This window comes from Dendrobates tinctorius, unplaced genomic scaffold (genome assembly GCF_039654945.1).
Source record: "Dendrobates tinctorius isolate UK_male_01 unplaced genomic scaffold, ASM3965494v1 ptg000030l, whole genome shotgun sequence".
NCBI classification, from domain to species: Eukaryota; Metazoa; Chordata; class Amphibia; order Anura; family Dendrobatidae; genus Dendrobates; species Dendrobates tinctorius.
Genome location: NW_027361698.1, coordinates 22,080,343 through 22,093,516, shown reverse-complemented (window position 1 = coordinate 22,093,516; position 13,174 = coordinate 22,080,343). Strand labels below are relative to the sequence as shown.

The following is a 13,174-nucleotide window of genomic DNA, read 5'->3' as shown; positions in this document are numbered from 1 at the left end:
GGTCAGGATCGCTGGTGCATCGCTAAATGGTCGCTAGTGAACTGCCAAACAGGCAGATCTCACTAGCGATGCAGCAGCGGTTGGCGGTCGATAATTACCTGTCACACGCATCGAGGGTGACGTCTTCCACCCGCGTCCATGTAGTCGCTCATCGGCGCCAGCAGGAAGCCGACAACGAGAAATGGACCATCCCGTTCTCGTGCGATCAGCGATATCCAGCGGGGAGCCGGGTCGGAGGTAAGTGTCACATGTAGCGAGATCGCTACCGATATCACTGTTGCATCACAAAATCGGTGACGCTTTAGCGATATCGCTATGTGTGAAGGGGGCTTTAGAGACCTTGCTCTTAAGCTTTGCACGGACTGCCACGTAGTTTTCTGTGACACCTAAACACTTACAAATTTCAATAATCCAACTTAAAAATGATTATGGAATATTTAGGTGGGAAGAAATCTCTAAATTTTATGACAATGGGAAAGAATGAAATACCTGAACTATTAAGAGATGAGGTGTGTCCCAATACTAAAGCAAAACTAAAAACAGTGAGGTCTAGGTCCTGCTCTGACCTCATCTACTTTGTGGTCTCCTGCACGTAGTGAGGTGAGATACTAGAGTTATGGACCATCCCGATTGGGAACACCTTGTCGCGATGGGATGGCTTTTACGATCACTTGTTCAAATAGTGCCTACTGATATTTATATATTTATTTACAGCAGGGTATTTGCTCATTGTTTTTAATCCTAGTTTTCAAATTTTATAGAAGAACGACAACCGGTACATAAAGTGCTCAGGACAAATGTGTACACCACCTTCAAAAGTAAGATTTTAATTATTATTATTCATAATAATAATAATAGTAATAATAATAATAACCAATCTGAACAATTGAACACTTATGGGGAATTCTGAAGACACAAATTGAGCATCACGCTCCATCTTCTTTTTTTAACAGTTCTGGCATTAATGACCACTCTCCATCTAACCTCCAGGATTTAAAAGAGGTTGTTGTTGAAGAAACGAAAAAGATAGATGTTGCAATATGTTGTCAATTTGCTCATTCCATACATATATGTGGTGTATATTCATTTTTGTGTAAACTAATTTGATTAGATTTTGTAATGAAAGTTATATTATTCACCTTACTTTTATGCTATAAGTTAAAAATGTTCTATGAAACTCAGTCTTGTCAAAATTTGGAAATTATATTTGTATTCAGTGAAACTGTTTACTTTTCAAAGCTGAGCCATATATATACAGCAGGTGAAATAAGTATTAAACACGTCACCAATTTTCTGAGTAAGTATTAGTAGTGCTATTGACATTAAATTCTTACCAAATGTCGGTAACAACTCATCCAATCCACAAAGGCAAAACAATCAAACAATAAATGTCCATATATTAGGTTATGTGTAGTAATGAGAAATGACACAGGGAAAAGTATTGAACACATAAAGAAAGGGAGGTACAAAAAGACATGGAAAGTCATGACACTAGTTGAACTCTATTAGTAATTAGAAAGCAATCCTGCCACTTAGCAAAAAATAACATCAGCTAGTTCATCTGATAGCCTATAAAAAAGCTTCATTAACAAGGTGCCACGAGAGAAACATTTCATGATGGGTAAAACCAGTGAGCTGTCTGAAGACTGTCACAACTTTATTGTTGCAAAACATACTGATGGCCTTAGTTACAGAAGAAGTTATAAAACAACTGAAGGTCCCAGTGAGCACTGTTTGGTTCATAATCTGGAAGTGGAAAGAACATAATTTCACCATAAACCAGTCATGACCAAATACTCCTCGCAAGATTTCACACAGAGGAGTGAAAAGAATTATCAGAAAAGTTGTCCAACAGCCAAGCACCTGCTGTGGAGAGGTACAGAAAGACCTGGAATCAGCAGATACAATTGTTTAAAAGAAAACTATAAGTAATGCACTCAACTTTCATGACCAGTATTCATGCTCACCACACAAGACTCCATTGCTGAACCAAACAACATGTTCAAGCGCGTTTAGGCTAAGTGCCCACGTTGCAGAAATGCTGCGGAAATTTCAGCACTCCCGTCGCGGGTAAAACGCATGCGAATTCGCATGCGTTTTACCCGCGGAAAACGAGCGTTTTGCAAGCGTTTCTCGCTTGCGGAATGCTTGTGCATTCCAAGCATCGCTTGGAAATGTGATTGACAGGTTGGTCACACTTGTCAAACATAGTGCTTGACAAGTGTGACCAACTTTTTACTATTGATGCTGCCTATATAGCATCAATAGTAAAAGATAAGATGGTAAAAATAATAAAAAAATTAAAAATATTGTTATTCTCACCTTCTGATGGCCCCTGATCTGCTCTGCGGCGCTCCCGGCATCTTCCGGTCCCAGTAATGATTTGCGCGAAGGACCTGAGATGAGAGCGCGACGTCATCAGCGGTCATTCGCGCAAAGCATTACTGGGACCGGAAGATGGCGGGAGCGTGGTGAGCGTGGTTTTGCAAAACATATCCACTAATTTGGCCTAAAAGGCATATTTATGAGGGAACTTTTCATTGAAGAATGTAGGAAGCTAATACCAGGTCTGATTTTGTGCACATAAGTTTTCATGACAATGACACCCAGGGCCAGCGTCAGCACTCAGGCAAGAGCTGTTGGGGACACCGGCTTGCTATGGGGACCCAATGCCTGTACCTGTGCCAGCACCCACAAGCGGGCCCCCTCCCCCCGCTTGCACAGGGCCCCGGCACTTGTGATACTTACCCCTCCAAGTTCCACCTCTGCGGCATCTTCCATGTCTCCTGACTGACGTTTCAGCTCAGAGGGCGCAATGACGTGACTAGTGTGTGCCTTCTGCCTGAACAGTTACAGTGCAGAGAGCTGGAAGACGCCGACGCTGAGGAGTCCGGAGCAGAGCAGCGGCCAGCAAGGAGAGGTGAGTATTTAATTTTTTTTTAAATGTTTGGAGCAACATATGGGGTCCATCATATACTGAAGCACCATATTGGACCCTTTATATACTGGAGTATCATATGGGGCCCATTATATATGGAGCAATATATAGGGCTCATCATAAACTGGAGCATCATATGGAGCCCATTATATATGGAGTATCATATGGGGCCCAGCAAATATTTAGCTTCTTATGGGGCCCATTCTGTTTGGAGCAATATATGGGGCCCGTCATATACTGGAGCATTATATGGGGCCAATCATATAATGTATGAAGCATTATATGGGGACTATTCTGCCTGGAGCATAATATGGGGCCAATTCTATATGGAGCAATATATGGGATCGATCATATACAGGAACATTATATGGAGCTCATCATATACTGTATGGAGCATTAGATGGGGCCTATTCTGTATGGAGCATTATATGGGGCCCATTCTGTATGGAGAAATATATGGGGCATATAATGTATGGAGCATTATATGGGGCTCATTATACTTTATAGGCAATATATGGGGCTCATTATACTGTATGGTGCCCATCATATACTGTAGGGAGCATTGTATGGGACCTATTCTTTATGGAGCAATATACGGGGCCCATCACATACTATATTATTATTATTTATTATTATAGTGCTATTTATTCCATGGCACTTTACATATGAGGAGGGGCATATATAATATAACGCAAGTACAGTAATCTTAAACAATACAAATCACAACTGGTACAGAAGGAGAGAGGACCCTGCCCACGAGGGCTCATAATCTACAAATATGGAGCATTATATGGGGCTCATTATGTATGGAGCAATATATGGGACTTATACTGTATGGAGAATTATATGTGGCTCATTATACTGTTTGGAGCATTATATGGGGCTCATTAAACTGTATGGATAAATATATGGGGCTCATTATACTGTATGGGGCCCATCATATACTGTATAGAGCATTATATTGGGCTCATTATGTATGGAGAAATATATGGGTCCATTATATTGTGTGGAGCTTTATGTGGGGTCCATAATTCTGTATGTGACTCATTATACTGCATGGAGCAATATGTGGGGTCCATTATTCTTTATGGAGCAATATATGGGCCTCATTATTCTGTATTGAGCAATTTGTTGTGCCCATAATACTGTACGGAGCAATATATGGAGCTCATTATTCTGTATGGAGCACTATGTTGTGCCCATAATACTGTATGGAGCAATATATGGGGCTCATTATTCTGTATGGAGCACTATATGGTGTCCATAATACTGTATAGAACAATATATGGGCCTCATTATTCTGTATGGTGCTCTATGTGATGCCCATAATACTGTATGGAGCAATATATGGGGCTCATTATTCTGTATGGAGCACTATGTGGTGCTCATAATACTGTATGGAGCAATATATGGGACTCATTATACTGTATGGAGCACTATGTGGTGCCCATAATACTGTATGGAGGACTATACTGTCCGGTTTCTGAGCTATGGTAGAATTTATAATAATGTAGTGTAAAAAGTAAGTGAAATCTTTGACATTGTTCTGTACCTATACTTCTCTGCCATATCTGTGCATCATGAATCTTGGTATGTGTTAAAGGGGCCCACTGACACTCTTTCGCCCACAGCCAACAAAAATCTTGATGCGGTCCTGATGACACCATCAGTCAAAAGTAGTTGAATGTGGAGCAGCTTAGATGTATGAACACTTTTAACATTTCTGTGCTGTTACTTTATTGCAAAAGGAAAAAAATCCCATACATCTCAGGAGAGTCACTATACTGAAACATACTGACGACCTTGACGTTATGTGAGTATAAACATTTTATGAAGTATTTTACCCGAACATTTTATCAGTATTTGGAAAAATACATCTACTGTAGGATAGCATTGCAAGAAGTTTCCATTACCATGTCCCAGCTTTCCAATTTTTGAAAATGTTTAAGGAATTGTTCAGTGCATCAGGATCTCCAATCCGACACGCAAGAGCCAGTACTGAAGTTCGAAGGAGCCTAAAAGCCACAGAAAAACAGTTATCCTGAGATGCTATATGTGCCAAGTTAATTCATTTTGATGGCCCCATGCACTTACTTCTGAATGTCACTGTCTTCATCAAGCCATCCAAGATGATTTGCAATTGGTTTAACTTTTTTCTGTAAATATTCCTGTAATACATTTTTCATAATTATTATTTGATTATCACCATTACATTGTATACAAATTTATGTTGAAAAGCAAGTTGTGCACATTAGCCCACGATGGCTTTCACCATTTCCCTAGCTCTTTCGCAGTCTTTCTCTTACTGTCCTTACCATCAACAGTGTATGTTTTATGAAGATCATTGGGATTGAAATGTCACACTGTGTATTGGATGACACGAATAAAGATTTTCTTCATTATCTACCTAAGAATGCCGGATTCTTCTTTGCACTGATAGTTTGACAAGTGGTCACAAGTCTTTGAGCCCCATTCACTAAGGTGTTTTTACAAGAATTCTGACTTAAACATATAACATTTTTGTAGACAACTGGTAGGTTCCCCTTAAGTCTAAGCTGGACTCAACTGATTTCAAAGTTGTGGCTGGCATTCATAGCCAGATCAAAAAATGCTGCATGCTACATTTTCTGATCCAGCTTCAAAACCAAACCAGCGTAATAACTGATATATTCGATCAATGGCAACAACCTTATAAAATAAAATGGGATTAGATCCCACATTAGTTTGTTTCTGGTGTTCTTCTACTAACTAAAAATTGTTATCATTATCCTCTATGTTGAATACATAACAGACATACAGTGTACTTTGTCACTCAGTCTGTCAATTATTTCCCTCTTACACTACATAGAGAAAAAGTTGCTGTGAACACATGGCTTTATTAACTAGCAAGTTCCTTTTAGAAACCCATTCTAAAAGGTGCCTATTGATATTAAAGAAGCACTCACATCAAAAAGTTTTCCTCTTAATATTTTGCAATCATCACATTATATAGCGCTGTGTACTTACAATTGCTCATTTTCCTTTTCTACCCAGGTATTCTCCTTTCCATTAGGTCTATGTCATCACATGATTAAAGACAGACTAGCTGAATCCTCCTAAGTGCTATGTAGAAACAGGAGATCAATTTTCCCTGCATGTATATATAAATTAATTAGCACCTCTACTTTCCTCCAATTCATTACCAGTCACACCGTCATCCTCATGCCCCCACTCTGTACCTCCCGATCCCCCCATTCATTATATATACGTGCCCACCTCCGCACTAAATTCATTATGTCATGTCGTCTCTCTCTCTCCCATCCCCACCCTCTATTCATCATAATTTACTCTCCCCCACCTTCAATTCACCATTTGCTGTCCCCCATCTCCCACTCACAGTTCATCATTTGCTCTGGCCCCCTACTCCTAATGCATCATTTGCTCTCCCCCTCCCGTCCAATTCATTATTTGGGACTGATCATTGTTGGTTAAACAAGCAGTGGTGTGACAACAATCTAAGATATATGACCACCTTCCATATTTGAGTAAGACACGCAACTCATTTTAGCTCCATATCATTGCAGAAGAAGGCCCTGTACCGGAACACTATATGGGCCAGTTGCAGTCCAATAACTCATCATAACGCACAATCCCACCTATTTACCTTTTGAGCACCCTACGTGGCTGCACAGATGGCACCAATAGTATGTCTGCCTCTATATTAATCTTTATCTCTTAGTGATGAGGAAGTACATATTTGCAACATTTCGGGTCTTCTTTTACATTCATACATTTAAATTGAAGGGAATGGAGTTTGCAGGGCACTTATTTTGTCATTCTTTATTAAAACATGAAATTATACAGATATGTGCAGAGTCTGGAGCTTTAATAGATATTATGAAAATTTGTCAAAACTAATGCAAGGAAAAGGAGCAGACCATAGTAATGAATCAGGTTCTAATCAAATGAAAGTCTAGACCTGATTACATGCTGTGGGCAACTCCTTTACCTCTCATTTATATTACATTTTTATGATCTTACATGCTTCTAAGGGTTTGTGCACATGTATTTTTTTAATGAAGCAGCTTCACCACTGTTTTCTGTGTCTTTTCTCTGGTCTTTCCATGATAGTGGAAGAATGAACAGGTTTTTGAATCACAAAGTAGTTAAGAGAAGTTATAAAATAGTGAACATGTGCACAGCATTGTCGTCTTGATAATACTTTGCATTATGTTGATTTTTTGTGGCACTTTTCTTGAAGAGGAATGCACCTGAAAAGGACGTTGTGCACACATACCCTTAGGATGTTTTCACAGTTCAGGCACCCGTTCTTTGGTCTCATCAGGGCTTATGTTCGAACCTCCCCCACCTCTGCAAACGAGATTCGGGCATATGCGCCGACGGGGCCATAGACTATAATGGTGATGACAGATCGAACATGTGCTCTGACATGCATCAATTTCGGACGTGTACGCCTACTGGAGACGGACACCTGACACAGTCTACTACGTCTGAGTGTCCACCTCAACGCAATGATTTTGTTCTTACTTACAGTATATTTGAAAAACGGCTTTTGTTCCAATGTGCTGGACCCATTTTTGGACCATGCATCAGGTTCTGCAAACCTTATTGCATCCGTTTCTCTCATATGAAATAAAAATTCACAGCTTCTTCTACCCAATAAAAAGTAAAGTACGGTCAGCCCAAAGATGACATTTATGAGGTATCCTTTTCTCTTTTTTTATACATGGAACCATTGACTTGCAATATCGAGCCTGACCCACAACATGGATCAAAGTAGGCAGGGGCATATTGCTAATAGGATTCATTTTAGTGAGAACTGTGTAACGCTTCATTTTTATTTCCTTTATGTTGGAATGGAGCACTTTTCCTCAAAGAATACAGTTGAAAAAGTGGGAATCATCTACATCTAGAGGAAAGAAGGTTTAATCATCACAGATGGCCATTCTTTACAGTAAGAGCAGTGAGACAATGGAACTCTCTGATACATGATTGTAATGGTTGATTCACTAGAAAGTATACGGAGAACCTGGATGCTCTTCTTGAAAAATAAAAAGAATAAAATATTTCAGGTTGCAGGAACTAGATTCTTTGAAAGCAACTAGTCTGATTGGTGTACAGTATGTGGAGTCAGGAAGGAATTTTCTCATTTAAAGGGAACCTGTCACCTGTTTTGGCTGCTTTAAGATGCGGCCACCGCCTTTCAGGGCTTATCTACAGCATTCTATAATGTTGTAGATAAGCCCCCTATCCGACCTGAAAGATAAGAAAAATAAGTTTTATTAGACTCACCCGGGGGGGGGCGGTCCGGGGCGGTCTGGTCCGGTCCAGTGGGTGTCGCATGTCCGGGTCCTGCGCCTCCCATCTTCTTACGACGACGCCGTCCTGAACTTCTGCGCAGGCGTATTTCTCGTCCTGTTGAGGGCAGAGCAAAGTACTGCAGTGAGCAGACGCGGGGAAAGGTCAGAGAGGCCCAGCGCCTGCGCACTGCAGTACTTTGCTCTGCCCTCAACAGGACAGAGAAGTACACCTGCACAGAAGTGTGATGACAGGAGAGATGAAGCAAGCAGGAGGATGGAGTCGCAAGGAGATGGAAGGCGGCAGATTCGTGCCTGCGACACCCATCGGACCGGACCGCATCAGACTGCTCCCCCGGGTGAGTATAATAAAACTTATTTTTCTTATCTTGCAGGTTGGAACGGAGGCTTATCTACAGCATTACACAATGCTGTAGATAAGCCCTGAAAGGCAGCGGCTGCATCTTATAGCGGCCAAAACAGGTGACAGGTGCACTTTAACACAGCAAAAAAGGTCAGCAGTATTTACCTGCCCATATATATGAAACTAATTCAGTTTCAGGATGCAGCATATCCACTTAATAAAGATGTAGACAACACAGGTGCAAATTACTGATGAGACAACCACTCACAACCTACCAATTCATGGAAGAGGATGATTGGTTAGTACTAAAATTGCATACAAAAAAGGTTTGTATAGGACACTGGTCACACACATGTTGTGCACAGTGTCTGGCTTACAGCCTGTGACGACCGTACTATTAGATTAGGGGGGCTGCCCAGCATTATATAAGTGCACCCCATGAGGACAGACACCCTCGTTTACAAGGCCAACATTGATGGGTTTTTACATTTTGAGGAAAATATTCAGGATTGAGAGTCCTCAGTGGTTGATACCTTTTAATGGCTAACTGAAAAGATGGTAACACATTGCAAGCTTTCGAGACTACTCAGGTCTCTTCTTCAGGCTAGACTAATACAAAATCTGAAGAGTCACATATTTATGCACAATACAACACAGAAAAAATGCAATGGATAAGACAAGTGACGTGAAGCAGAACTATCAATATGGGAGAGGGAGAAACATAAATATTGGACCAGTACATAGATAAGGAGTCCGGATGTTTTATAGTCCTCTGATTGGGGTCTCCTAATGTGTTGTGATGCCCCCACCAGGTCTTGAAAGCAAATTCATTAATTGATGTAAAAAGACATAAATCCATGTGACACATTCATTCCAGCACTGAGAGTGTCAAAGGTTGTCATAAATTTATACTCCCAAACACGTCTCTCTCTCTGAGATGTGAAGTTACCTTTCAATACCAGTAATTTCATATCCATGTTGCTGTGCACAAATGGACAGCGACAGGACTCTCAATTCTGAATATTTTTCTATCTACTGGCTAACACGGTACAAAGATATACATCTTTCCTGTACATTTTGAGGGGAATTTTAATTCCTCTTTCTGAGGCTTTGCTTCTAATATGAAGCTAATACCATCGGCCCCATGGAATTTTTGTTTCCTATGGATTAACATGCTAAGTTATATGTTTAACTTAATGGACCTAAAACTAAGAAATTAAGAGTCTGGGTAGCAGGCATGTGATCTTCTCCAAACGGGTCAGGTTATATATGACTTATTTCTAGGGGTTTTCACAACCAATGACAAGAACAATGGTCCCATGTCTCCTTTTTAAATGGAGGAACAGTCCAAATTCATGGAACTGCTGCAATAAATGCTATAGAAGTTACAAAGATTGATTATTACTTGCACACAATAACGTATATAAAGGTACCTGAAACTGTGGGTAGATTGTATCATCATCTTCCAACATGTCAATTAAATAGGAGATTGCAGAGCTCACTCTCACCCAGGGAAGATAGGCTGTCTCTTTATCAAGATATTTTGTTAAATCAAGAGAAATATTGTAATCCAGTTTTTCAGCGCTGGGAAAAAAATAACAATAAAATACATTATAATGTGTTATAGATACATTGTAATGTAATGTAAAGTGCTGCAGATCGGTAGTTATGACAAAGCTGCCGTCTCATCACACTCCGGCATTTTACAGGAAAATTGTGTGGGTCTTGGATGGGTGTTGATGTTGGTGTTTTGAGGGCCTTGTGCCCGTGCAGGCCACCTTTAGCTGATGATGTCCAGGACCATGACTTCCACAGATCAATGAAGGAGACTTCCGTGCAAACATGGGAACTTCACTGAACTTAATAAGGGTTATGTACAAGGAATAGCGAGTACACAGTCTTAAGCATGTTTCAGTCACATCAAAAAGCTTTTTCAGACACTGTTTCCTTCTGCTGTAGTCTGCTCCGGGGCGGTAAAGCACACTGTTTCACCCTACTTCATTAGAGCCTAGCTTGTCACCACAGTACAGTTCAGTGAGTTTCTCTATACCCACTCAGCGGTTCCACATCCTATCACTATGGGCGCCCTGGATCCACCGCTTGGGACCCTCACTAGTCCCACAGTCTCAATCCTCTTTAAGTCCATACCTTCAGTGTTTATAAAGCTCAGGGTTTCTTGTGACTAGTGATGAGTGAGTATACGTGTTGCTCGGGTCTCCCCGAGTCGAGTATTTTGGCGTGCTCGGAGATTTAGTTTTCGTCTCCTCAGCTGCATAATTTGTGACTTCTAGACAGCTTGAATACACGTGTGGAATGCGTGTTTGTTAGGGAATTCTCACATGTATTCAGCCTGTCTACATGTCGCAAATCATGCAGCTGAGACGACGAAAACTAAATCTCTGAGCACGACAAAATACTCGGAGATCACCCGAGCATGCCTGGGAAAACCCAAGCGACGATGCTACTCTCCCATCACTACTCGTGACACATCTTCCTATACAAGTACCCCTTTAATGTGGAAGGCCACTCTATCGTTTCTGTCAGTTCATGCCTCCTTCTAGCTGTGGATCACCCTTTGTAAGCACTGCACATTTGTTGCTCTCCAACTCCTCATTCCCTTTTTTCAGTAATCTGCCTTTCCTGGCAGTATCCCTTCCCACTGTAGGCTATTCCCAAACATTATTGGCATCATAACTCTTCCTGTCTCTGCCAGCTACCTGTCGCTGGGCAGACTACATCTTCATATTAACCCTAGAATGCATGACGTCTGAAATATACACTTTCACATAACCTGCAAATTTTAGACCCTTGTGCAAATCATATGGTGGGACTAAAATAAATAACTTTTACAAGTTTATTTCAAAATTGCAAGGTAACATATGAATAATGCACTAAAGTAATTTTGCAGAAAATATCAAAAAAGTAAGGCTACCTTAGGCCGGGTTAGGCATTCTTGGGTTAACAATGTCAAACATCTATATACAGTCATATGTTAAAGTTTGGGCACCCCTATTAATGTTAACCTTTTTTCTTTATAATAATTTTGTTTTTTGCAACAGCTATTTCAGTTTCATATATCTAATAACTGATGGACTCAGTTATATTTCTGGATTCAAATGAGGTTTATTGTACTAACAGAAAATGTGCAATCTGCATTTAAACAAAATTTGACCGGTACAAAAGTATGGGCACCTCAACATGAAAGTGACATTAATATTTCGTAGATCCTCCTTTTGCAAAAATAACAGCCTCTAGTCGCTTCCTGTAGCTATTAATGAGTTCCTGGATCCTGGATGAAGGTATTTGTGACCATTCCTGTTTACAAAACAATTCCAGTTCAGTTAAGTTTCATGGTCGCCGAGCATGGACAGCCCGCTTCAAATCATCCCACAGATGTTCAATGATATTCAGGTCTGGGAACTGGGATGGCCATTCCAGAACATTGTAATTGTTCCTCTGCATGAATGCCTGAGTAGATTTGGAGCGGTGTTTTGGGTCATTGTCTTGCTGAAATATCCATCACCTGCATAACTTCAACTTCGTCTCTGATTCTTGCTCATTATTGTCAAGAATCTGCTGATAGTGAGTTGAATCCATGCGACCCTCAACTTTAACAAGATTCCCGATGCCGGCATTGGCCACACAGCCCCAAAGCATGATGGAACCTCCACCAAATTTTACTGTGGGTAGCAAGTGTTTTTCTTGGAATGCTTTGTTTTTTAGCCTCCATGCATAACGCCTTTTTGTATGACCAAACAACTCAATCTTTGTTTCATCAGTCCACAGGACCTTCTTCCAAAATCTAACTGGCTTGTCCAAATGTGCTTTTGCATACCTCAGGCGACTGTTTGTGGCGTGATTGCAGAAACGGCTTCTTTCGCATCACTCTCCCATACAGCTTCTCCTTGTGCAAAGTGCGCTGTATTGTTGACCGATGCACAGTGACACCATCTGCAGCAAGATGATGCTGCAGGTCTTTGGAGGTGGTCTGTGGATTGTCCTTGACAGTTCTCACCATTCTTCTTTTCTGCCTTTCTGATATTTTTCTTGGCCTGCCACTTCTGGGCTTAACAAGAACTGTACGTGTGTTCTTCCATTTCCTTACTATGTTCCTCACAGTGGAAACTGACAAGGTTAAATCTCTGAGACAACTTTTTGCATCCTTTCCCTGAAAAGCTATGTTGAATAATCTTTGTTTTCAGATCATTAGAGAGTTGTTTTGAGGAGCCCATGATGCCACTCTTCATAGGAGAATCAAATAGGAGAACTACTTGCAAGTGGCCACCTTAAATACCTTTTCTCATGATTTGATACACCTGACTATGAAGTTCAAAGCTCAATGAGGTTACAAAACCAATTTAGTGCTTCAGGAAGTCAGTAAAAAGGAATTAGGAGTGTTCAAATCAAGAAAATGATAAGAGTGCCCATACTTTTGCACCGGTCAAATTTTGTTTAAATGCAGATTGCACATTTTCTGTTAGTACAATAAACCTCATTTGAATCCAGAAATATAACTGAGTCCATCAGTTATTAGATATATGAAACTGAAATAGCTGTTGCAAAAACCAAAATTGT

The 13,174-nt window shown here is 40.6% G+C and overlaps 1 protein-coding gene across 1 annotated transcript in view; it reads right to left on the bottom strand.

Annotated features, from left to right (window-relative positions):
- Nucleotides 1–13,174, bottom strand: part of ENPEP (glutamyl aminopeptidase) — a 107,842-nt gene that overhangs the window by 8,149 nt on the left and 86,519 nt on the right. Inside the window, exons 14-16 of the mRNA XM_073571968.1 lie at nt 10,033–10,183; nt 5,033–5,106; nt 4,852–4,953 (exon numbers count right to left, since the gene is read on the bottom strand). Of these exons, the coding sequence (XP_073428069.1) occupies nt 4,852–4,953; nt 5,033–5,106; nt 10,033–10,183 (327 nt within the window). The remainder of the gene's footprint in view (nt 1–4,851; nt 4,954–5,032; nt 5,107–10,032; nt 10,184–13,174) is intronic.